Raw genomic sequence first — 25,340 nt, 5'->3', positions numbered from 1 at the left:
TGTCAAAACATACAATGAATATTTTATCAAAATATATAATTAACTTACAGCATTCCATTTTGGCAAATAATAAAATGAATGGATTTAATAGTGTAAATAGATTAATAGATAGTAAATAGACCAAATAATAAAAATACGGCTTATTATTATGATTAATTATTATTATAAGTAACTGTTAGTAGTAGTAGTAGTAGTAGTAGTAGTAGCAGCAGCAGCAGCAGCAGCAGCATTAGCAGTAGTAGTAACGTTAGTAGTATTTTTGTACATTATTAGTAACTTAATATGTTCCTAAACGAAAAATGGGACCTTTACCATCTTTCTCTTTTTGTTTCCGGTTGTGTTACAACTTCAAAGGTTCGACTGAAACCAAGATGATAAAAATATTTATTTATATATTTCTCTGATAAACCACCTACCTGGTCACTAACGTGTATTTAGCAACCTTGCGCTTTAAAGCTTTTGCTGTCGTACCAACAACCTATACGTGTATAATAAGCGAGTCGTATTAATATAACCAGTCGGGGGACGGATTATGTTGACGGAAGTAGACGTGGATTTTGTGATGAGATCAGAGCTAAACATACACTGTAAACTGACATATATATCAGGTTTTGATTTAAAAGCTGTTTACATTATTCCGACGAGTAACTAGTAACTCATAACCTGAACCGGTAGTTATTTGGGCAGGGTTCTTATTCTAGATTGCCTGTAATTTACCTTATGGAAATCCAGCTGTCAACGTCAAGTCAATGAAGTTCTTTTGTATAAAAAACAGTTCGGTCGTTTCGAAAAGGAATCAATGTCATTTATGCGCGCGCTTTCATGCAGTGGTGTCTGCAGCAATGTGGTCTATAGTTGTATTTGAAATGTAGTCAAATTATTTGTCAACCTCGAAACATGCTCAATTAATGACAGCTTCACTATGAATATGTATATTGTATTGTATACAACATAAATGTATTGATAGTTGCTGACAGGAAGCGAGCTCTGTTTTCAAAGAGATTTGTCGACATATAACTGCTTGTATAATACAGTAAATACAGTTTATTGCAATTGTATAGAGTGTTAGTCAATGGAGAAGATGTCTCCAATTCCTGTCCTTCCTCTTATCATCAACTCTTGTATGTCTGCACTGGGGTGCATTGCAACAGTCAAGCTTATTCCTGCTTTTAAGGATCATTTCATATCTGCAAGACTCTATGGCATGGACCTAAATAAAACCATAAAGAAAGAGGTGTAAGTGATTGATTTTCTTTACATACATTATTGTGCATCAAAAGTATGCATTGCAATTTGATGTCTGAAACCTGAATTGAATTTTCTCTCCTCATTAACCAGACCCGAATCACAAGGTGTAATCAGTGGCACAGTCTTCCTCATCATTCTCTTCCTCTTCATCCCTGTACCCTTCCTCCAGTGCTTTATGGGAGAAAAGTGTCAACGCTTCCCTCACAACGAGGTGAGCTAATGATTCCCTTATCATAAATAACAAACATTTCAAGAACTCATCAAAAGTTTGAGGTCAGTAAAAAAAAAAATATGTTGAAAGAAGTATTTCTTTCTTAGAAAAGATTTCTATTTAAAATAAATGCTGTTCTTTTGAACTTTCTATTCACAAAGAATCCTGAAAAAAATTGATCATGTATTCCACAAAAATCAAGCAACACAATTGTATTAACATCTATAATAATAATAATAAGAAGAAGAAGAAATGATTCTTGAGCAGCAAATCAGCATATTAGAATGATTTCTAAAGGAGTAATGATGCTGAAAATTCAGCTTTGCCATCACAGGAATAAATTACATTTTAAAAACAGTAAAAAATAAAAAAACAGTTGTGAATTTGAAAAAAAATTCCGCTATATAACTGTTTTTGCTGTATTTTTCAAATAAATGCAGCCTAGGTGAACACAACAAACTTCTTTCAAAAAACATTTTAAAAAGTCTTAATGACCCAAAACTTTTTTTTTACCACAGTACTGTGTTTTTAGACAAAAATGATACGGCAAACTAATTTGCACCTTAGCCTCAAATGACCATGATACAGTGAAACTTCACAGCCATACATACAGTGGGAAAATCATGCATTTGTGGACATGTGCAACCTTGCTGAATAATGTAGCCAAATATAAAGTAATAAAATGACATTCATTCTGTTGCAAGGAATCTATTGAAGTTCTATGGTATTACTATGTGATACCATCACTGTGATATTTGTGCACTACAGTATTCCAAAATGTCCTGTACTGACATGTTTTTCATATTTTTTTGTTTCCTCTTGATCAATGATATGTCCATGTTAGTTTGTGCAACTGATTGGTGCGTTGTTAGCCATCTGCTGCATGATATTCCTGGGTTTTGCTGATGATGTTCTGAACCTACGATGGAGACACAAGCTACTGCTGCCCACTATGGCCTCCCTGCCTCTACTCATGGTCTACTTTACTAACTTTGGCAACACTGTCATTGTCGTGCCCAAACCTTTCCGAGTCCTGCTGGGGATGCATCTGGACTTGGGTGAGTTTGACGGTCAGATAGTATGCTTAAATGTCTGGTGCTCTATGTGTCTTGACACAGAGGTTGATTGTATTGCCCTTTTGTTTGATATGTAGGATAAGTTGTTGATATTCTAAGTAGTTTTTTATATGTGTTTCAGGCATTCTGTATTATGTGTATATGGGAATGTTGGCTGTGTTCTGCACAAATGCCATCAACATCTTGGCCGGTATCAATGGCATTGAGTCTGGTCAAGCTCTCTTCATATCTGGCTCCATCATTCTCTTTAATTTACTGGAGCTCAATGGTGAGAGGAGGGTCTATTTTCAACATATTTGATCAGTTTTTCCACATAGATTCAAAACCATTTGTAACAGAGTTCAAGATTTAGGGAAGGAAGAGGACAGGGTCGGCTTACGGAGTCGGTGGGTGTTTTATTGAAACTGAAAGAAAAACAAACAAACAATCGCGCCCACGGCGCTGAGGCATAAAACTCAGTCCAGTACAATCAGTGCTGCTCCAATTCATTCTGGCACCCTCTCTGAGCTTTCTCCTTGGCACAGTCTCTTTGTACTTGTCTCTTGGTGTTTCTTTGGACCCATGCGTACAACCACACCATCTCCGCGTCTCTCTTCTTTTGGTCTCGTTCTTTTGGCACTCAACCCACTTACGCCGCACCTGTCTCCCGATCCTCTCTCCCGTCACAGACTTCACTAAACCACGCCCCCCTTGCCACACCATTTTTTAGCCATTTTAAAATATGCATAATGTATATATATGTATGTATATATGTATATACACCACTGGTCAAATTTTTTGAATAATTACGATTTTTTTATGTTCCCCCAGCCTGCATTTATATGATAAAAAAAATTCAATACAACTGTAATATTACAATTTAAAAGAATTGTTGTTATATGAATATATTTTAAAATGTCATTTATTCCTGTGATGCACCAACTCAGAATATTATAATGATTTCTGATGGATCATGTGACACTGAGGACTGGAGTAGTGATGCTGAAAATTCAGCTTTGCCATCACAGAGATAAATGACATTTTACAGTTATTATAAATTGCAATAATATAAAAGTTTTTAAAAAGATTAAACATTTTTTGAACTATTCCAAACTTTTGACTATTATATGGAGATATTATTTAAGTTATTGTTCAAACCTTACTGACATTGCTTGAGTTTATTTAAATAAGTCTGCACTGCAGCTATATTATCTCTCTCTTTGAATTATTAAACTGATCTTTGATTAACGTTTCTCTTTCAGGAGACTACAGGGAAGACCATGTTTTCTCTTTGTATTTCATGATTCCCTTTTTCTTCACCACATTAGCCCTCTTCTACCACAACTGGTTTGTAAAAACTATTGCTTTTTGATTATCTTTACCTGTGAAATGTGCTTTAGTTTAAGACAGGCCTTTAAAATACTGAAAATGCTGTACTCTATAAGTTATTAAGTTTGACTATCAACACTGATAATAATCTTAACCTCAACCACTTTTGTTTTTGAACAAATAATAAACCTCTACTTTGAATACCTCTCAGGTACCCTTCCTCTGTGTTTGTGGGAGACACTTTCTGTTACTTTGCTGGAATGACGTTTGCAGTGGTCGGGATACTCGGACACTTTAGTAAGACCATGCTGCTTTTCTTCATCCCCCAAGTCATCAACTTCATTTATTCCCTGCCTCAGCTATTTCACATTATTCCCTGCCCCAGACATCGCCTTCCTAGGTGGGTTTTTACACTAACATTTTAAAATCTTACTATAACGAATATTCTTTTTTTATTCACAGTGGAATTTAATTTGACCTAAAATTCTCATAAGTTCTTTGTAATCAAAGTCTTCATGCATTACAGTTATAATATATATAAAGGCATTTACACTAAGCATTTACACCATAGATAAAGCAACAAGAAATGGTTTTGAGAGCTTGACCTCTAAAATGTGTCAATACAGGTTACAGCCTGACACAGGAAAACTTGGCATGAGCTATTCCAAGTTCAAACAGAAGGACCTAGGCAAATTAGGACAACTTATTCTGAAGGTAAAAACACACATGCCACTATCAGTATTTATCATTATAAATGGGTTTAGGACTGTTTGTTTGAAAGGAATGTTGTTGCTGGCCAACAAAAGATCTAGGAGCACATCCTATTTGGTATTCCCTGTATAAAATGATGTTTGAATGTGATTTCCTCTTTTATCCTGCAGGTGGCAGAAATGTTATGGCTTCTAGATGTGCGTAGAGGGCTGGAAGGAGATGATGAGTTTATTGAGTGTAACAACATGACCCTTATCAACCTGGTTCTAAAAGTACTGGGACCTACCCATGAGAGAAACCTTACTGCAATCATGCTGTTAATACAGGTGAATCCCTAGTTCAGATGTAATGTGCAATACTATGGTTATTACAATTCATAGTGGTTTGAAACAGTAAAGAAGGTTGTGATATATTACAACCTCACTAAAATATGAGAAAGCATCATCAGTGGTTCAATGTTATTCAGTTATTCAAAGGCCCCCTAGCCATAAAGGCATTAAATGCAGTTCAAAGTGCTTTACATAAAAATGATATAGTCAAAAATCAACAGCAACATCACATCCAATAAAAACTAGCATCAAACATAAGGGATAAAAGAAATTAAATGCAACACATACAGTATAAAATACTAAAACGTATGGAGGACAAACATAAAAGTAATCACCTACAACACAAAATACAATTTATTAAAAGCATAATTCAGTGTAACTAATTAAATTCCAAAGTACAAAGATCAGTTTTAACTTTCTTTTTAAAATACTGAGTGTACTAGCTTCCCTAATATCTGATGGTAGTGTATTCCACCAATTTTCTTTCGTCTATAGCTAGGAACCTCCAATAAACCTGCATTAGATGTTCTTAATGTTCTTCAAAGGTTGTTTTGGTAGATATAAATAATATTATAGTTCTTACTATATTTCTTTCTTAGGTCTTGGGGAGTGCTGTAGCTTTTGGAATCCGGTATCACCTTGTGCGTCTGTTCTACGACGTCTAGAAAACTTGCGATCCTGAGAGACTTTACAACCTGCTGCTTTCATTTGGAGAACAAACTGTATCAACAGATTTTTTTTATTTCTAATGGTTAATATTCTACCTGTCACCTATAAATGATGGAATCTAATTACAATACAGTGTATTTCAGCACTTCTGTCTATATATCTGCATGTGAAGGGACAGTCTACACATATGCCCTTAATTTTCATTGGGACAGGAAGGCTCATGCATAAGGATTTACAATAATTTGGGGATGACTTGAAAAGCAGAGGGTTCTATTTTGAAAGATTATGTGAAACACTTACATTCAGGGATATTTTAGGCAGTTGGTGAAATTTTTGAGAGCATTTCTTAAAGATTACTTGATAAATGTACTTATATTTTTCTGTGTCAGATCTAATATTATGCCTTTGACTCATTTGAATAAACCAATGTGACAATGGACCACACTAGCTTCTGGGAAGAAAAATATTAATTTTGTGTACTGTTTTTGTACAGTATTCAGACATATCCAAACACTGTATCAAACATAACCCAAACATTAACCCTAATCCATATTTGTAGTCATCTAACATGGGTTTTGTCTGTTTTTTAAATGTTAAGGGCTTCCAAATTTGATGATCCCTTCCTAAAATACAAAGGTAGCTTTTTATTTTCATGTATAAAAACCTTTTTATACTGTGCGAGTATAGTAAGTGTGTGGTATTGTAATGACAACGTATTGTTTCCAAAAATTAAATAATTGCTTTTTATTTGTCATTTAATTAAAATGGTAGCAAATTGGTAACATATTGTTTCCAAAATTAAATAATTTCCTTTTATTTGTCATTTAATTAAAATGACAGCAAATTGTTAAAATATTGTAATGACAACTTATTGTTTCCAAAATTAAATAATTTCCCTATTATTTGTCATTTAATTAAAATGACAGCAAATTGTTAAAATATTGTAATGACAACTTATTTTTTCCAAAATTAAATAATTGCTTTTTATTTGTCATTGAATTAAAATGGTAGCAAATTGGCAACATATTGTTTCCAAAATTAAATAATTTCCTTTTTATTTGTCATTTAATTAAAATGACAGCAAATTGTTAAAATATTATTTGGAAAAAAATATCAACTAGTATTATAATTAAACTATAAGAAAAGATTTTTCAGTTCCATACAGATGTATTTGTATAGTATCGTTGAAATTCCATAGCAGGTTCATTGAAAATAGCAAAACATAGCAAGTAAAACTCCTTTTTAGGGTTGTTAGACAGGCATTGCTGCCACTGAATACAAAGTGCGATGCGGAACACTTGAAAGGGTTTAGATGTCGGAGGGAATGATCATTGTGATGTACTGCTAAGCTGCGATTTGATTGGCTGCGATTTGAACGCGACACCGCAAAGTTGAAATCTGATTGGTTCGGTTATTTCGTGGGAAAAATATTGAGGACATGTTTGAAGTATTTGCTAAAGGTGAGTTATTTCTCTATCCATTTAACAACTCTCGATGCACTCCCTCACAAAATTTCCTTGGATGAAAACACATTTAATTATTCTCAACCCAAGCTAATGAAAAGCTACTAACTTAGTAAACAAAATGGAGGCAGAATGTTAACTTCCCTTTTGTTTTGCTAACCAGCTATGTCTCATGCTAGGTTAACAACTTTGTCCATGGTTTTATAAAACTACTAGCCGTGCTTTTGGCAGTTAAGAATATTGGCATATATTGGAGTAAATCATTTGTGGCGCAGTTCGTGTATGGCAAAACGTTTTTGTTGTTGTTGTTGTTTTTAAATCAAACTGACAGCTAAGTTATGCACAGATAGCTCGAGCAGAACTAACTTACAAATATCGATCTCACATGTGACTTTACTGTGTGTTTCAGAGGACTGGAGGACCACACATTGTGCTTTACATTCAGTGCTTCATGATGCACCCGTCGGGTAAACGAGCCCCGCGCAGAGAGGAGCTGCTGCTGGAGTTGGCTTGTGAGTGGGGCTCGTGTCAGGAGACGTTTGACAGGATGCAGGACTTCTGCCAGCACGTGGAGAAACATTATAAAGCTACCGTGGACAGTGAGACAGACTTACCAGGTGCGTCCAACACCTGTGGCCAGTTGCATAAACACTATGTTATGCTTCTATGTTAAGACTGTCTGACCAACTTGTAGTTAGTCAAGAGGTATTCAGTATTATTTTTTAAATCCAAATGATACCAATCTACTTTTTCTTGTAACTGACATATAAAACAGTTATGATCAGTCTTAAAAAAATAAATAATAATAATTAGATGACTGACTTGTAATACTAGTCTAAGTCGTTTATGTAACTGGAAGTGTGAGCATTTATCTGTCCTCTAATGAAACCATTTATTTATTTTTCCTGTCTTAAAGAGATAGTTCACACACAAAAAGAAAGTCTGCGGCATATTTTATGGTGGTTAATTATTTAATTAATTCGTTTTTTGTTCTTTTTGAGCCTTGACATCATCATTCTGTCACCGTTCATTGTCATTATATGGAAAAAACCCAGAAACCAGACATTCTTTAATATATCTTGTGTTTCACAGAATAAAGAGTCATACAGGTTTCAACTTCAGAGTTTTTATTGTTAACTAAAACTGTTAAAAACAATTTTTTTTGTTGATTTTAAAATAAAGCTAAAATAAAATGTCAATGTTAAATGGACTTTTTTTTAAAAATGTTGGCAGCTAACTGAAATGTGTAAGATTGTTAATCTAAAGTAAAACCTAAAACTGAAAATACTATTTAGAAATATTTAAAAGAAATATTAAAAATGGCAAAAGCACATAAAAAACTACAATTTTTTTTACTTAAAATAAATAAATGAAAAATTAAAGCTCATTCAAAATATTCATATAAATTACAATAGTATATAAGGAACAGCTCTTGTTGCAAATTGCAATTTTGAGATATATCACAATTAATGAGAAATTTTTGTGTAAAAATGAGGAGTAAGGTTTCAGTTACAAGTGTGAGTACACCATATATATACCAGGACTAGTGTACAAAATCAAATCTGGTTTAAGGTGTTCAAAGGAGATTATTAGTGCTGAGAGAGGACCAGGAATACACAACATTTCTTATTTCTTCATCCATTTCACCAACAGTCACTGGCACGCACTTATGCAATGTTCATCTATCTGTAATGTTACATGATCAGCATGTGATTGTTTCTGAGTATTAAGCTATAGCGAGCATCTGAGCTTTCCTCAGGCTTCTTGCAGTCAAAGGCCCTGTGGCTTCTGGCTTCATTGTCCTGGTGCACATAGACCTTAGCTTGCCTGCATGCTTTACAGATGAGGAGCATAACTGTCTATGGCGAGACTGTGGTTTCTGCTCAGTGGAAGGAGATGCGGAGCTTCTCAGACACGTGTTTTTCCATTGCTACCACACCAAGTTGAAGCAGTGGGGACTTGCTATACTCAATAGCCACAGTGATATGGGTGACTGCTCGGTCGGCCTGCACAACCGCAACCTTGTGCCTGAGGTCCAAGAGAACTTCCTCTGTCTTTGGGAGCATTGTGAGGTACGAAGGCAATCCAACATATTCTTTTTAAGTTCTGTAGAGGATAAATTGCATGTGGCTAGTCAAATCAGGTCAAGTACTCAGCTGATAAGTATATTTGTATTCAGATGTCTATGGATAATCCAGAGTGGTTCTACAGACATGTGGAGATGCATGCACACTGTCTCGAGGCCAATGAAGAGAATGTTTTGTTCTGTGGCTGGAAAGGTAAGAAATGATTGTAGTTTTTTTTTTTATTGTGCATTAACCCTTTCGCACGTACGATCACACCGGTGTGATCAGTCTAGGCTGGTCCCTGGAGCGTACGATCACACCGGTGTGATTAGAACGGTCAGTGCATGACGTGATCAACTGCTAAATTCAAATGTGCTTTCGCGCGTTGGCTGGCGCTGAGCCAGAGACAGGCGCGCTCAGAGCTGTCATATATCACAACTTTTCAGTGTTTTCAACCACATAATGTTTATTTTAGGTTCCAGACATATAAGTACTAAAAAAACAATACATTAGAGTTCGTAAAATACACACTGATGTCAAAGGAAGAGGCAATAATAATCCTTTCCATTATAATTAGTTTTATTCATATCAGATACACATTGTGTAAGTAACTTTAAAGCTTACTCTATTCTTCTCCCAGTTGACCTGCCACTTACTTGTATGTATTTCGGGAGAAGTGGATGAATTAACGTGTTGTAAATCCAACAGATCCGATTCTCTGAACTGCGCGTCTGCGGCACAAACTAAGATGGCGGCGCCCATCGCGAATACAGCTGAACTAACGCGATCGTTATAAATGTGTTTAAACAACAAAACACTTCCACTTGCATATATTTGACAACCGGAATATCAGATATTTCATGCCATATCTAACAAATTTGTGAATATTTTGAATAAAAAAGGAAAAATGACATAAAAGCAGATCATCATTCATTCAGCTCTGTTGTTGCTGCGGTGTGTCACGTGACAAGCAATGACGCGTCACCTTGGAAACCATAAAGTGACACATTCTAAATAACGGTCGCCTTGAAAAACTCACGCTGGGGGGTCAGTCAGAATATTTTAAACTTACGTGTGAAAGGGTTAAAAGGATAGTTCACCCTAAAATGAAAAAATCAGTCATCATTTGCTTACCCTGAATTTATTATTTTGTTGTAAATTAAGATATTTTGAAGAATTTCTGTAACCAAAAAGTTGATGCACCCCATTGAATTGCATAGTATTTTTTCCCATGCTATAATGGGAAGACTAGTTAAAAAGTAAGTAAACAACTCCATTTAGATATTTAAAAAATGCTGAAAAAAATTATGACTGTGCTTGGGGAAATTAAAAGTACATCTTCGTGTCTGCGTCTTTGACCAGTGTGTACAAGTTTGATCACTGCTGAAAATAATATTTTCAATTTTTTTTAATTGTTACTGCCTTTACGTTAAACACTAACTTGCGTAAAAACATTAACTTGATGAAATATATACTTGGTTTTAAAAGAACATTACATAGTTAGTGTAAAAATACAAAATAGAATTGTATTTGGTCTCTTTTTTTATGTAATGTTTATTTAAGCAGGAAAATTAAGTGTAACAGAGACATAAATTTACATTTTATATATATATATATATATATATATATATATATATATATATATATATATGAAGAGTTCAGATGCAAAAGCCTCTAAATGCCATCTGAAATTTTCTTCTAGAATGGTCATTTTTATCAAGCTCGTATATTTAAGTTCAGTAACTTCACTTAAATGACAATGAAAATTACCTATTAATTGTCATTTAAGTGACATTACTGAACTTAAATATACGAGCTTGATGAAAATCATCATTCTAGAAGAAAATTTCAGATGGCATTTAGAGGCTTTTGCATCTGAACTCTTCATATATATATTTGAGAACTTTACCACCTCATTTTAAAACACCACTGCAAACCACTGATGCTCATGTTTTATACATATTACACATTAAATATTACACTTTTAAAATGAAGTTTCCTTATATATCCAGTTTAAAAACTCAAAAACAGTTGTTGAGGGGGTGAATTAAAATATCTTGAATTTTATTTGTTTAAATTCACCATGAAATCAAAATTGACAATCCTTTTTTTATGGAATATTGCAGTATTTTATTATAAATTATTTATCCATTCAGATCATTATTTTTTCAAAATTCATATTTCCTCATAATATTTGATCAAAATAACTTCTTGCTGTTTCACTCGGAAGATATTTACATCTTTCATATTTCTACCATCTATGAGAGTGAAAAAGAGAAAAACATCGTAGTTGAATGTTACTGAGTGTAGAAATGTTCCTGAGAGGTTTCCCTTCTCACAACGACTTTCACAGTTCAGCACAGACATTAACTTTTCCTTTTGCCTTCTAGATTGTGAGGCCTCTTTCAAGGGCAGGTTTAAGTTGCGAGAGCACATGCGTAGTCACACACAGGAAAAGCTGGTGGCATGTCCGACCTGCGGGGGAATGTTCGCCAACAACACGAAATTCTTCGACCACATTCGACGACAGACCTCCATAGAAGGTGAGAGGGATGGTAGTTCAGGTGGTACACATGCAGCAGCAGCAATAACAGGGAATCTTTATTCCTTCTATTGATCAATTTGGACTCATTTCAATAGAAAAAAATTAAATCTAATTAGTATGAGCCATTGCACCCAGTTGTTTATGTGTGCATTTGTTTGTAGGTCAGAGATTTCAATGTTCCCACTGCTCTAAACGTTTCGCCACTGAGCGGCTGCTTAGAGACCACATGAGGAACCATGGTATGGGTCTTTTTGTGTGTTATCTTTCTTAAAGGTTGTGCTTTGTTCTGCTTTATCGGACCTTACAGGCCTTTATTGCCTAGTATGGTGTGACCTGGTTGTTGTAATGATGTTCTAAACCCGTTCTCTGTTCAAAGTCAACCATTATAAATGTCCACTATGTGATATGACCTGTCCATCACCATCCTCGCTGAGAAACCACATCAAGTTTCGTCATTCCAATGAGAAGCCTTACAGCTGTGATTACTGCGAGTACAGGTGAGGTTGCTTCATCACCAATGACGGTGACTCCTTCTAATCTTTTAACCTGCAATGTAAGACATGACCTGTCAGTTTGTTTGTGTTCATGTGGTTTTCAGCTGTAAAAACCTAATAGACTTGCGGAAGCATTTAGACACGCACAGCAGTGAGCCAGCTTATCGATGTGACTTCACTGACTGCGATTACTCCACCCGCTCCCTTTACTCAATCAAGAACCATTACAAGCGCATTCATGAGGTGAGCCATTTGGAAAGTAACAGCAACATTCGCCAATAAGGAAAAAGACAACAGTATAAAACAACAAAATCTTCTTTTGTGTTCCACAGTAAGTGTCATACAGGTTCTGAACAACATGTGACAATAGAGCAAATGCTAAGCCTTTGCTAATTTGTCAATTAAAATAAATAAGGCTAGGCATTGGGCAATAGGTAACTGAAATACATAAGATTAGTACATTGTTATGTAATGCTGTAAATGTTGTTTTACCAGGAGATTAATTGATTTCGTTTTTTCAAATGTAAACGGGAAAATGTCATTTGTTTTATAGCTGGTAATTGAAGTAAGAATTGTTGTAAGTATGAAGGACTTTTATAATGATAAAGTCCAAGGTCTGATCTATAAAAATGATCCATCTATTCTGGAATTAACTAATGTAGGAACTTCCATTTAGATGTAACTTCATTCATACTGCCAAAAACACAATATATCAATAATAAATGATAAAATAAACAGTGTGAGCAAACAAAACCAAACTAACTGTGCATCAAAAAGTGAATACAATTCTACATCACTTCAGATGTACAGTAACTGATATTCAGCTCATTGCTCCAGAGTAGCTAAAAATGTTAATATGCTGTTTTGCATTTAGGGAGATTACACTCCTCGCTATAAGTGTCACGTGTGTGAGCAGTGCTTCACCCGGGGGAACAACCTCACTGCCCACTTACGCAAGAAACATCAGTTCAAGTGGCCTTCAGGGCACCCGAGATTCAGGTTTGAAGACTTCCTCCTTCCTTGTGGCCACCACCCATTAAGAAGTATTCATTACTTATTTCCTCAACCACCTTACTATTAAAAAAATGTATGTTTTTTAAAGAAGATTTATGTTAAAAAAAAAAGTCAAAAACAGCAGTACTGTGAAATATTACTGCATTTTAAAATAACGGTTGGGTTATCTATTTTCCTATAATTAAATGTAATATTTCCTTTAATGGCAAAGTTGAATTTTCTGCAGCCATTACTCCAGTCTTCAGTGTCAAATAATTCTTCAGACATCATTCCAATATTCTGATTTGGTGTTTAGGAAACATTTATGCATATGATCAATGTTGAAAACAGTTGTGCTGCTTAACATTTTTGTGGAACCCATGGCTGCATCTGAAATAGCATACTTCCTTGAGTAGGTACTTATTTTGAATAAGTAATTATGTTGCGACTGCCAAAAAAGTATGTTTTATGTAGTATAAATTTGTGTAGTATGAATGTAATCCAGACGTACTAAATTCGCCATGTTGTCACTGTCATGTGACCTACCAGCGTCAGTTTTGTCACTTCATTGCCATTCAAAAAACCTCTCCTGTGGCCTCATGGGCACACTTCAGAATCATCTGGGTACTTTTTGCCTACACTCTTATGAATACTATGAATTCAGACATACTGCTCTTGTCACTGTTTTGTTTTTCATAGCAGGGATGGATGTGATTTCGGATGCAGCCCATGATTAAAAAAAATTGCAGAAAGCTTTGATGAATTGAAAGTTCAAAAGCACAGCATTTATTTGTAATCTTTTTTAACAATATAAAAGCTTTTCCTGTCACTTTTGATCAATTTAATGCATCCATGCTGAATAAGTTGAATAAAACATTCTTTAAAAAACAACATAGTGATCCAAAAATTTGAAGTAGTGTAACTAACAGTAGATCCCATGGGTGCTATTTAATTCATATTAATTTCATGTTCATTTTATTTTGGGTTTCCAGTGGACAATAAACCTTACCCGTCGAACCTGACTACGATCTTTTGCACTTTGCAAATCCCTCGTTTCAGGTATAAAGAGCACGAAGATGGATTCATGCGTCTGCAGCTGATCCGCTATGAGAGCGTGGAGTTAACAGAACAGCTGATGCGGGAGCGGCAGGGTGAGGGGGACAGCAGTGAGTCCAGCCAGCAGAACATCCAGTCCGGGGAAGAACTGGAGGAGACCATGGGGGGAAATACAGAGGCGGGAATAAGAAAGGAGGGAGCAGAGGTCTGTAGGACTCAGGAAAATGCAGAAAGTGTGTTCTTGGTGTTGATGGCCGGCACCTCCTCAGAAACAGACTCTACGAGGGAGGGGTCAGTGATGTGTCAGTTACAGGACACTGCCCAACAGCTGGGCATGGAGGTGGTTTAACAGCACTTCGGAAATACTGGAGCTCCCTAAGACTGCTGTGTCGGGCAATAAAAAAGGGACATTACGACATTCCTTTTAACTCTGTGACAATACTCACTGTACTATGATACTAACAGGGGACCAAAGCTGGATAAGAGTGTTTTACCTTGATCACCTTGAACACTGCACTGAACAGAAAAGATCAAGCTAAATCACAAGTTAGCTCTGGGGATTGCTTAAAGAGATGATTCACAGGGTCATTTATTGACCCTCATGTCATTCTGACACTATATTATTTTGTCTGGCATGAAACAAAATAAGGTGTTGTTAAGTAGAGTGTTTGAACTACCTTTTTCCATTCTATGAATATTAATAGTAATTTATACTGCCAAGCTCCAAAAAAAAGGGCAAAAAAGCATCATGAAATTATATTAAGTGTAGTCCATATATAACTTGTATGTTATATCATAAGTAGTACTGTTTTCCCTTTTTGGAGTTTGGAAGCGTAAGTTACCTTCCTTGTAAGTAATTTAAGGTAATAGGAACACACAGGCACACAAACACACCTCTATTGTGTTTCACGGAAGAAGGATAATACAGGGTTGGAACAACATTTGGGTGATTAAATGGCAATTTTTGCCTGAACTATCCCTTTACATTTGACTGTTTGGGTGTGTGAGGGAGTGAGAGAGAAGAGGGTAAAGGGGAATGGAAATGTTTAATCCTACTGAACAATTTAATCAGCTTTCTTTGACTCTTCAGGTTCAGTGTTAATGTGAAAGGGGAAGGACTGATCACCTTGGAGAAATCTTTACAGTGTGTAGTTTTAACTAATAGTTGAATTGGAAGTGCTTCTGAACTTCAAACTGACCAACACCCGTTTAATTTATTTTTCAACTTTATATGGAGATCAGAGAATCTGCAGAAAGACCCATTCTGATGGAAGCTACCTATTCCTGACACTTTTCTATCAAAGTAAAAAGTAGTTTTAAAATAAATTAAAAATAGTTTTGACCTTTCATTAAGACGCACCTTTGCCATTGGACTTTTATTTGCAGTTGAGTCCTAATAATCTAATTGAGAAGGAAAACTATACTAAATGACTTAATTTTATTTGAAATAAACAATGGCAGTTATTTCAGTACATTTTTGTCCTATTTGTTTTGTTTTTCTCCAATTTAAACATTTACATTTGCTTACAAGCAGAAATTATTTCTTGCTCTTCAAAGGTTTCAGATCATGTTTTGTTTTTTTTTAAAGAAGAAATTAATACTTTTATTCAGTAAGGATGCATTCAATTGATCAAAAGTCTCAGTAAAGACAATGTTACAAAAGATGTATATTTCAAATAAATGCTGTTACATTGAGATTTCTATCCATCAACAAATTCAGAAAAAAAAATGTATCAAGCTTTCCAAAAATATATTAAGCAGCTATTTTCAACATTGATAATAATAGGAAATGTTTCTTGAGCACTAAATTATCTTATTTTTTCTGAAGGATCATGTGACACTGAAGAAGTAATGATGCTAAAAATTCAGCTTTGCCATCACAGAAATAAATTACATTTTAAAATATAGAAAACAGTTGTTTTAAATGGTAATACAATTTCTGTTTTTACTGTGTTTTGATCAAGCAAATGTGGCATTGGTGAGCATGAGAGACTTCATTCAAAGACATTTAAAAATCTTACAAACCCCAAAATTGCATTGGTAGTGTGTATATTGTGTACTCAGGTATGTTCAGTTCATATTCAGGTAGGTAAAGTGTTTTCTGGGGATAATCCACTTTGTTCTTAGCTGATCCTGTGTGTGACTAAGAACTGTTTGTTTGAATCTCTCAGGACAAGAGTCAGCAGGATGGTTGTGCTCGGTTAGGCAGAAGTTTATGCATTACTGCAGCAGTCAGAGGTCAGTGTTTGAGCGCTTTTCACAGATCTATGTCGTTACAGTAATTACACGCACTGCAGATCTCAAGGACATTGGACAAGATTAATCTCTAACATTATTAAATGTGAAAAACACGAAATTTACAATCAGCACAACTGAAAGTTAAGCTAAACTGCAAATCAGCCAAGCCATGGCTCTCTCCCGTTCTCTATAATCTCTTTCTCTCTGCTCTGGTGATAATCGCTGGTGTGTTAGCAGAGTTTAAAAGATTAGTTTGCGTTAGGGGCTTAGTGTGAGCTAAGATGCAACACTTCCCCTTTCTTTCCATCTGTCTTGTACAGAGTCTCTGTTGGAAAATAGGTTCTTGGAGATAGCCTGTAAAAAATACATTTCATATAAATGGTTTTTCTGTGTTCAAATAATTAGAATTTCCATATTGAGACAACAGAACAATGGATTGCTGAGTAGAGAGTGAATGGACTACGTTCATATGAGGAGAACTGAACAGATATAGACTTTTCTGCATTAGAGAAGTATTACCACCAACGAAACGCCATGATACTAGGAGCTCTTCTGCTGCTGCTTCTGGGATCCATGCATGGGGTGTTCACGCAAGTGCCTATTACTGCATTTACTGAACGAACAGCTGTGGAGGAAGATCTAGGAAGTGGTAAGAGGAGCATTTGATTTATTCATATCTAAGCTAAGCTTACAAATTAGACAATGTCAGAAATATTTGAGCACCATGTTCCTCAGGTCTGTTAGAAGTGGAACAGGAGGATGAACTGGGAGACACTTACTGGTCCGGGACAGCCCCGCTTTGTTTTGGAGGATGTAAGGGCAGACACAGGGAGCTAAAGAGAGACAACTGTGGAGATTCAGACTGCTGCTGGGTGGGATACAAATCCCTCTGTAGAGGTACAACAGATCATCATTTTAATGAAATGCACTGCATTTTTATTTATTTTATTTATTTATTTTTGAGGCATTTCCTTAAACACATAGAATAATGTGTGATTATTCTGTGGATTTATTCTGTGTAAACTGGAACTTTTCATGTGCTTCATGAATTTTGTCCAATAAACTTTTGCCCTAGTGAATTGTGGAAAACCTGATGTGGACTTTAACGGGATGGTGTATGGGAGTGATTGGTGGGTGGGTTCTGTGGTGCGGTACGACTGCAGGCCAGGGTTCGTGTTGGTTGGAGATCCTGCTCGAGCCTGCCAGTCCAATGGGAAATGGACGCCCAAACCGTCCTGCCTCAGTAAGTCCTTGTCAGGCTGAACATTGCAAACAAATTACGGATTTGCCTGGTAAATGCTCAGATTACAAGGCCTATTCTGTCTTAAGTCTCATATATTTACAGTACATGAGAGATTGAACTGTAACTAAGTTGTTATATTATTGAGTGCTGTTACTGTGAGAGGTGTTGATAAAAAAAAAACACATACAGTAAGAAAAATAATCTGTAGAAAAACTTAAAATTTCTGCTAGGACATCTGTTACCCTGGATCACAAAACCAGTCACAAGTAGCACGGGTATATTTGTGGCAATAGCAAACCATACACATATGGGTCAAAATTATCGATTTTTCTTTTATGCCAAAAATCGTTAGGATATTAAGTAAAGATCATGTTCCATGAAGATATTTGGTACATTTCCTTCCGTAAATATATAAAACATTTATTTTTGTGAGTGAATGCAGCACAATCGCGAACATAAATGGACAACTTTAAAGGTGATTTTCTCAATGTTTCGATTTTTATTTTTATTTTTTTGCACCCTCAGATTCCAGATTTTCAAATAGTTGTATCTCGGCCAAATATTGTCCTATCCTAACAAACCATACATCAATGGAAAGCAATTTTTAAAAAAATTACCCATGTGACTGGTTTTTTTTCCCCACTGTCTCATTTATTATCTGTTAACTTTACAGATATTTCCTTTAACTTAACACAACACAATGCGTAATGCAAAATGCACAAAATGTAATGCACAATGCAAAATGCAGGTAAAAAATCAATAGGAAAATTCTTTCATATTAACAGTATTGGGCCTTATTTTTATGAACTTTTCTTAGACTGCATAGTCATTATCTATAATATGAAATATCTACTGATACGTAAAATTTTACGTATATACTATACATGTACTAAGTTTATTCATGTTGAGCTATTTTTTTTTTTATAATTAAAACATTGTCAAAGTCTGGGTTGTGGAGAAAAAAGCAATGGTTGTGGTCAGTTACATTTTCCATTAAAATGAATTTCATTGGCTGTGAATTTCAATTCTCTGTCTCCTCCTTTATGTGACATTAGGAGTGTGTCATCGTGGCCGGGTTGAGATCAACGAGAAGGAAATTGACGGGACGTGTTCGTCCACCTGTCCTGATGCTAAGAGCTATGCGGTTCCTCTGAACCACGAATGCAGTCGCATTGAGAACTGCAGGACTAAAGAATCAGGCTGGAAGCGCTGGTTTACACGCTGCAACTTCTGCGACTGTGACTGCTTCACTCCCTGTGGTAAGTGTCATAGAGTCATTTAAACTGCTGCTAGTTAAAACCGTGGCAAATACAGCACACCAAAAATGCTGAAAAATCAATGTTTGTGTTTGTTCTTTCAGCTTCTACAGGATAGAAGACAGTGAATCTGTTTATCCTTTTCTATGAAGACATTATGTTCATATGAGACACGACAAGCTTGACATGCATAAAAAACCCTGAATATAAGAATATATACTCATCTGATTATCTATGAAATTGGAGACTGGTAATGTACACTATTTGATTGTACCTTAATTAGTCACAACTGTTGAAAGATCAGAGAAACAGTTCCAGCAATGCTCAGTGATTTTATTAGACTATTATACAGTAAATGCAATCAAATTATTAGATTATTCATTCACTTGATGATTGATACAAGATGTGGGATTGATATAGTATACTGACATAGAATCAGAGGAGTCTCATTTGAAACCACAAAATACAGCTGATCTACTTTTAGTCCCAGCGGGTGAAATTCATAATGAAAATCTCATTGCTCTTGGGTTGGTAGCAGCCAATTCCTGCAAAATATTGGGGGGAAAACATTTATATTTTATTTATTTTGTGTTGTAAATAAAATAAAATAAAATAAAAGTCCTGAACTGATAAAAAAATTTTTATAAGTGCATGCTTTATAAGTGCATGCTTTATAATTAAACTCATACACTTACCCACGTCCAGTCTGCGTATAGATTTTCCTTTCTTGGACAGAAGCTCCCAGTACGTGTGGTTTGCAGTAGACCCAGCCAGTCCGTTCACACTTTCCAAATATATGCCATAGCTTTTGTTTATGCTGTATGTGAAACTAATAGAAATAAAGGTAACAGAGTTAGAAAAAGAAAAAGAAAATTAGCACTAAGAAGTTCCTAATTGTTTTAAGCCTTTTACAATAAACTTAGAAGACAAGCCTCGAGTCAGGTATACAATTAAATATATCTCAGTCATATAAAGTTGTATATTTTAGCGATTCTTTGTTTTTGTCTTTCACTGTGGTAAAATATACCCTATTTCCTTATAACCTCATCAGTCATGATTTTACTATACTATACTGTACTGTACTATGCTATACTTGCATTAGGCCTTCTGGATGTAAAGTGAATTAAACCACAATAATTTGATCAAAGTTTGGGCCATACTTGAAGCTTTGGGAGTCCTGTAGTTTATTCAAGACCCCGAACATCGGCATTCCCTTTGGCACAGTGGTGGAGTAGGAGAAGATTGTGTTGGTAAATTTATTAGTGACATCCACCTTAACTAACACCGGGCCCTGTTCTCCTGTTTAGAAGAGAGCAACAAACAGAGAAAGGGTGCTATTTAGAAAACTGCAAGTGTTATTTAAATAACTGCATTTAAGTGACCAAAGCAAGCAAGACATGTTCTGAGAATACCAGCACAAACTGGCTTTAATAACAAATGCTTTGGTAATTTGTAATGAATCATAGATATACATACTTTATAAATGTTATTTACTATAGGTAGTATAGACAGGATTTTAATTCAATAATATGTATCCTTGTTTATGCAGAATTCATGGCTTTATATAAGAAAACTCACCTGAGTGGTCATGCTCTCCCAGCCCTGGGAAAGGCAGCAAAGCTGCAAAGCACAGAAGACCAATCGCTGTCAGAGCCATTCTACCAGTCTGTTCAGTGTGTCTGAATGTCTCTCTCAACCGCACAACCTATTTATGCATTTTTGTATGCTAATTTTACAAATTGTTTTGGGGGTTTTGGTGGTTTGGTTGGGAAATGCATACCTTAACAAGAACTGGTTAGCCAAGAAACACAAGGAAACATGACAAACAAATCTTGATTGTTCAATGCTCACTCCCTGAGCCTTGTGCAATACACTGACAAGACAAATGTTGAGTCAGGTATGGCTGTAAAAGCATCTGGAATAATTATAGTTATATTGATTCTGTTCATAAACTTATTCAGTCATCACATAAAAATAAAATTGAAGTACATACTATTCTATCATTCACTCTATAAAGTAATTCAGGGGTCCTGTAATCACAAATTAAATAAATGCATGGTTACGTGTAAAAAAAAAAAAAAGTATTAAACCTTTTAAGTTGCAAACATTATTTGGTTGAGTTCTGTTGACAAAGTAATGTTGACAAACTTAATATTGTGTGTAATTTAAACTCAAATTTCTGCATTATTTTTTTTATTTATTTTTTAATGCAAGTTGTAGTAATTTAATGACATTTTCTTGATAACATTGGAAATTGGCCAGTGGATTTCTAGTTCCCAGCATGTTTTGCATAGGACTGGAAAAGGAGAATACATTTTGAAATTAAGTGGATTTTTTTTGTGAAAAACAGACCTGTCAGTGTTAACTGTAACCCCCCTTTTCAGCATAGACATGAAAATGCACTATCCAAACTTAAATGATTGTAATTAATGAATGCTTTGGAACACATACCTAAGGTTGATCTCTTTTTGAAGACACTCAACAGATAATTGAATGAGAATTTGTTTTGTAAAAATAGTTACATTTACTGTATATTCTACTGACTATAAGTAACTTTGCAAGTATGTCAACTTATTCTAACCCTACCAGTCTACAAATACTTGACTATAATGAGAGTGAGTTGTCATGTGCAACGTTACTTATAGTCAACAGAATGTGTTAAAGGGACCATCAAAATAAAGTGAAACCCACAGTTTTAATATTCCCTGAAATCTCCAGGGTTTCCATGGTCTACCCTGAGTCAGTGAACTAATAAACATACTATAACAATAACATTTAAATACACTCAGATTCCTCAAAGTCTCATATGCAAATAAAAAGGCAAAGCCCAGTCCTTAGAAAAGCTGCAAAGCACAAAGGTATAATTGTTGTCAAAACTATTCTACCAGTCTGACTAGTGTGTGATATCATGCCTTACAAAGGAGTGTTCTGCAAAGACTTCCGCCATGGATTCATTTATGTTCCTGAGATGTTTCACTGATTGTCTCACTGTTTAATGCAAACACCTATCTGTTTGTCAGTCTGTCTCTCCATCCATCAGTAAACATTCAATCTTAACAGAACTTCTCAAACTGAATATAAAGGCATTTTGTGCATCTCTGGAATAGTGCATTGGAGACCTACATGTAAATCACTGACTGTTTTTCCCTGATCTGTGTTTAGTCCAGAGATGAACCTTTAATATTTTTGCACTCTGAGCTTAAGCCAGGTGAAGATGTAGTGTTGAATACTGTACTGGTAATGTACACTATTTATTTGAATCAAATTAGTTAGGAATGCTTGTTAAAAGATCAGGGAGGCTTTTCAGTTCCGTCAGCTCTATATGTTTATTAGAATGTTATTCTGTATGCAATGAAATTATGAGTTTATCCACTCACTCAAACTTTTATGACATGTTTGAATCATTATGTGGTATTAATCCAGCAGTCACATATAGTTCATGATAAAACAAATCTATTTTTTGGCCCAAGTGGTGAACCTCAGGATCAAATTCTCATCTCTCTGGGGTTGGTAGCAGCCAATTCCTGCAAAACAATTTAGGCATTCCAGAGTATAAATAATAATCTATATTTAATATTTAATTATTGTGTTGTAAGTTAAATTAAACTTTCCTGCTTTAAGTAATACTTCAGTATATAATAATCTTTTCCCTTACCCACTTCTAGTCGAGTGGTAACTCCTGCTTTCTCAGACAGAAGCTCCCAGTATGTCTGGTCCTTATCAGATCCAGCCAATCCGTTCACACTCTCCAGATATATGCCAAAGGTTTTGTGAATAGTGTATGAGAATCTATTGTTAAAACAGAAATAAAGGTAGCAGAATTAGCACAAAAATTTAATTCCATTCAAAGTCGGCTTTCTAAAAATGTTGTTAGTCCTGGGCCTTGTTCAATTGACTGACAAGACAAGCGTTGATTCAGCATCTGCAGGCTTATCGGAAATGGATAGAAAAATAATAGTTCATTGCAGAATCGCATTGATCTTTTTGTTCCTGTTTTCCTTAGTGGTCACAGTGGTAAAATATGCCCCATTTTCCTATAACCTTGATTTTGATTAAAGGGATAGTTCACCCAAAAATGAAAATTCTGTCATTCTGAAAAAAAAAAAAAATACAATGGAAGTCAATGGGGTCCATCAACTGTTTGGTTACCGACATTTTTCAAAATATCTTCTTTTGTGTTCAGCAGAAAAAAAGACATTCATACAGGTTTGAAACAACTTGAGGGTGAGTAAATGATGACAGAATTTTCATTTTTGGGTGAACTATCCCTTTAAGTATGTGGGTCATCACAACCAGTAGTAAAGTTAATCAGGTATGATATTACATTACTGCATGTGAAGTACAATAAACCTCAAATAAATTCAGTGAAATTTTAAGGAATACTTGAAGCCGTTGTTGCTGTCCTGCAGTTGATTTAAGACCCCAAACATCAGCCCCTCCTCTATCACAGTGGCGGCGTAGGAAACATGCTCATTAGTGAAATCATTTGTGACAGTCACCTTAACGGGGACCTGTTTCAGCTTGCCTGTTTGGGAGAGAGAGAGAAAGAAAGAGCATTATATAGCTTGAATATATCAAATACCTGCAGTGGTAATTTAGAGTTATTATAGTGTAGTTTTAATAACAAATACATGGGTGCAATGCATTAATAATTACTGTCATTTAATTAGGCTACATTTACATTTACTTTTTTTCTGTAATTTAAATATTGTAGAACAATTCTATATAAAACAATAGTGGAGTTAACATCGGAATCAAATGTCTAATGTTAAAATGTATGTTTTTAATGTAACATTTATAGAAGATGCCTCACCTGAGTCTGCAGGCAGTCCCAGCCCTGGGAAAGGCAGCAAAGCTGCAAAGCACAGAAGACTAATCGCTGTCAGAGCCATTCTACCAGTCTGCTCAGTGTGTCTGAATGTCTCTCTCAACCGCACAACCTATTTATATTCTGTATTTTCTTTGCACGCCAATTTCTAGATAATAAATGATCGGGTTTATGGGAAAGTCTTATCTCTTACCTTAGAAATGAGTGGTCTGCAAATGTTTTTGATATGGATTAATTGCTATTTCTGTTCTTTGATGCTTGGTTCTGAGAACTGTTGAGTAACAATGATAACATTGAAAGTACAGAAGTAACTACTGACCTCTCCTACCTCTTAAATATTTGTTTACATTTCATTAATGAACAATGAACGTTAATTATTAACCACAACACAAATAACCTGACCATTGTTGCTTTATCACCATGTGCAGGTGTCATCTAAGTGAGGTGGAAGCTCTCTTTATCTAATTATTTTATTTAATCATTTCTCTACCTAACCAGATTAGGTCATGACCTAAAATTGGTTTATAGAATATGTAAATGTCAGAATTCTTTCCAGTGTACATCTCCTCATATTATGCAAAGGCTTGTTGTGATATGAGAGCACAAATGTGGAGACCCTACCTACCTACCTACCTATCCATCCATCCGTCCGTCCGTCCGTCCGTCCGTCCGTCCATCCATCCAACTGTCCGTCCGTCCGTCTATTATCTACAACGGGGGAAATAAGTATTGAACACGTCATCATTTTTCTCAGTACATATATTTCCAAAGGTGCTATTGACATGAAATTTTCGCCAGATGTTGGTAACAACCCAAGTAAGCCATACATACAAAGAAGCAAACAAAAATAAGTTCAGAAATAAAGTTATGTGTAATAATGTGAAATGACACAGGGAAAAAGTATTGAACACATGAAGAAAGGGAGGTGCAAAAAGGCATGGAAAGCCAAGACAACTGCTGAAAACTTACAGTAATTAAAAAGCAATCCAGCCCCCTGTCAGTGGAAATTAATAACAGCTGGTTCAGTCCCAAATGATGGCCTACAAAAAGGTCTCATTGCCAAGGTGTCACACAAGACACATCTCATGATGGGTAAAAGCAAAGAGCTGTCTCAAGACCATCGCAACCTAATTGTTGCAAAACCTAATGATGGCATTGGTTGTAGGCGCCATTCTAAGCTTCTGAATGGTCCAGTGAGCACTTTTGTGGCCATAATACGGAAGTGGAAAGACAATAATTTCACCATAAATTTGCCTCGACCAGTACTCCTCGCAAGATTTCTGATAGAGGAGTGAAAAGAATAATCAGAAGAGTTGTCCAAGAGCCAACACCAAGTTGTATGGTGTTTTTAGGGTAATGTGCTCTGCCATTTCTCCTCCAAATATGGTGTGTATCATTATTAGACGTGTTCAATACTTATTTGCCCCGCTGTATCTATCTGTTTGTCTGTCTACACACTCAAAATAAATTAAGCTTTTTTTTCAAGATTTACACATTTCAATTAATAATAAAATTCCATTAAATTGAATTGAATAATCCTTACATATTATTCATATAATCATTTAAGAATTTTAAATGAGTAAAAAAAAACTAGAGCTTAAAGCAT

At 35.3% G+C, this 25,340-nt stretch overlaps 5 protein-coding genes and 1 long non-coding RNA gene across 7 annotated transcripts in view; 4 read left to right on the top strand and 2 right to left on the bottom strand.

Annotated features, from left to right (window-relative positions):
- The window catches only part of LOC309498610, a 127,892-nt gene extending 104,872 nt beyond the window's left edge, over nt 1-23,020 (top strand). Inside the window, exon 2 of the long non-coding RNA XR_014205996.1 lies at nt 22,971-23,020. This is a non-coding gene — a long non-coding RNA (uncharacterized lncRNA). The remainder of the gene's footprint in view (nt 1-22,970) is intronic.
- On the top strand, nt 354-6,022 carry dpagt1 (dolichyl-phosphate (UDP-N-acetylglucosamine) N-acetylglucosaminephosphotransferase 1 (GlcNAc-1-P transferase)). The gene is made up of 9 exons (XM_082169849.1): nt 354-1,236; nt 1,339-1,459; nt 2,304-2,517; nt 2,657-2,803; nt 3,777-3,861; nt 4,055-4,243; nt 4,470-4,557; nt 4,725-4,880; nt 5,483-6,022. Exons 1-9 carry the CDS (start codon nt 1,073-1,075, stop codon nt 5,546-5,548), a joined length of 1,230 nt encoding a protein of 409 aa, XP_082025975.1. The 5' UTR covers nt 354-1,072; the 3' UTR covers nt 5,549-6,022.
- On the top strand, nt 6,935-15,641 carry hinfp (histone H4 transcription factor). Its single transcript, XM_082169401.1, has 10 exons — nt 6,935-7,012; nt 7,425-7,632; nt 8,858-9,087; nt 9,195-9,294; nt 11,472-11,624; nt 11,788-11,865; nt 12,003-12,123; nt 12,225-12,363; nt 12,995-13,119; nt 14,173-15,641. Exons 2-10 carry the CDS (start codon nt 7,467-7,469, stop codon nt 14,516-14,518), a joined length of 1,458 nt encoding a protein of 485 aa, XP_082025527.1. The 5' UTR covers nt 6,935-7,012; nt 7,425-7,466; the 3' UTR covers nt 14,519-15,641.
- Nucleotides 15,870-19,157, top strand: LOC309498597 (zona pellucida sperm-binding protein 3 receptor). 2 transcript variants are annotated; one of them, XM_082169405.1, is made up of 5 exons: nt 15,870-17,056; nt 17,143-17,304; nt 17,483-17,650; nt 18,706-18,909; nt 19,011-19,157. In XM_082169405.1, exons 1-5 carry the CDS (start codon nt 16,942-16,944, stop codon nt 19,022-19,024), a joined length of 663 nt encoding a protein of 220 aa, XP_082025531.1. In that variant the 5' UTR covers nt 15,870-16,941; the 3' UTR covers nt 19,025-19,157. The 2 variants fall into 2 exon arrangements, with proteins under 2 accessions (XP_082025531.1, XP_082025530.1); XM_082169404.1 differs by having other exon boundaries at nt 18,706-19,077.
- tcnbb (transcobalamin beta b) lies at nt 19,219-20,568 on the bottom strand. The gene is made up of 4 exons (XM_082169412.1): nt 20,485-20,568; nt 20,067-20,205; nt 19,602-19,735; nt 19,219-19,451 (listed from the first exon to the last, which is right to left on the bottom strand). Exons 1-4 carry the CDS (start codon nt 20,561-20,563, stop codon nt 19,387-19,389), a joined length of 417 nt encoding a protein of 138 aa, XP_082025538.1. The 5' UTR covers nt 20,564-20,568; the 3' UTR covers nt 19,219-19,386.
- On the bottom strand, nt 22,214-23,875 carry tcnba (transcobalamin beta a). The gene is made up of 4 exons (XM_082169408.1): nt 23,720-23,875; nt 23,290-23,431; nt 22,562-22,695; nt 22,214-22,430 (listed from the first exon to the last, which is right to left on the bottom strand). The coding sequence occupies exons 1-4, from the start codon at nt 23,796-23,798 to the stop codon at nt 22,360-22,362; spliced, it is 426 nt and encodes a 141-aa protein (XP_082025534.1). The 5' UTR covers nt 23,799-23,875; the 3' UTR covers nt 22,214-22,359.
- Nucleotides 23,876-25,340: the final 1,465 nt, after the last annotated feature.

This window comes from Leuciscus leuciscus (genome assembly GCF_965113295.1).
Source record: "Leuciscus leuciscus genome assembly, chromosome: 5".
Lineage (NCBI taxonomy): Eukaryota > Metazoa > Chordata > Actinopteri > Cypriniformes > Leuciscidae > Leuciscus > Leuciscus leuciscus.
This window is presented reverse-complemented; position numbering and strand designations above follow the sequence as displayed.

Excerpts from the sequence above, each read along its gene's own strand:
- tcnba (XM_082169408.1), bottom strand. The coding sequence starts at position 23,798 with ATGGCTCTGACAGCGATTAGTCTTCTGTGCTTTGCAGCTTTGCTGCCT. Across the intron at positions 23,432-23,719 it reads GGGACTGCCTGCAGACTCAG|GCAAGCTGAAACAGGTCCCC; the intron begins GTGAGGCATCTT and ends TCTCCCAAACAG. Across the intron at positions 22,431-22,561 it reads TACCACTCGACTAGAAGTGG|GAATTGGCTGCTACCAACCC; the intron begins GTAAGGGAAAAG and ends ATTGTTTTGCAG.
- hinfp (XM_082169401.1), top strand. The coding sequence starts at position 7,467 with ATGATGCACCCGTCGGGTAAACGAGCCCCGCGCAGAGAGGAGCTGCTG. Across the intron at positions 9,088-9,194 it reads GTCTTTGGGAGCATTGTGAG|ATGTCTATGGATAATCCAGA; the intron begins GTACGAAGGCAA and ends ATTTGTATTCAG. Across the intron at positions 11,866-12,002 it reads AGACCACATGAGGAACCATG|TCAACCATTATAAATGTCCA; the intron begins GTATGGGTCTTT and ends CTCTGTTCAAAG.
- dpagt1 (XM_082169849.1), top strand. The coding sequence starts at position 1,073 with ATGGAGAAGATGTCTCCAATTCCTGTCCTTCCTCTTATCATCAACTCT. Across the intron at positions 1,460-2,303 it reads AACGCTTCCCTCACAACGAG|TTTGTGCAACTGATTGGTGC; the intron begins GTGAGCTAATGA and ends TGTCCATGTTAG. Across the intron at positions 4,881-5,482 it reads CAATCATGCTGTTAATACAG|GTCTTGGGGAGTGCTGTAGC; the intron begins GTGAATCCCTAG and ends TTTCTTTCTTAG.
- tcnbb (XM_082169412.1), bottom strand. The coding sequence starts at position 20,563 with ATGGCTCTGACAGCGATTGGTCTTCTGTGCTTTGCAGCTTTGCTGCCT. Across the intron at positions 20,206-20,484 it reads GGGAGAGCATGACCACTCAG|GAGAACAGGGCCCGGTGTTA; the intron begins GTGAGTTTTCTT and ends TCTTCTAAACAG. Across the intron at positions 19,452-19,601 it reads TATACGCAGACTGGACGTGG|GAATTGGCTGCTACCAACCC; the intron begins GTAAGTGTATGA and ends AATATTTTGCAG.
- LOC309498597 (XM_082169404.1), top strand. The coding sequence starts at position 16,942 with ATGATACTAGGAGCTCTTCTGCTGCTGCTTCTGGGATCCATGCATGGG. Across the intron at positions 17,057-17,142 it reads GGAGGAAGATCTAGGAAGTG|GTCTGTTAGAAGTGGAACAG; the intron begins GTAAGAGGAGCA and ends CATGTTCCTCAG. Across the intron at positions 17,305-17,482 it reads ATACAAATCCCTCTGTAGAG|TGAATTGTGGAAAACCTGAT; the intron begins GTACAACAGATC and ends CTTTTGCCCTAG.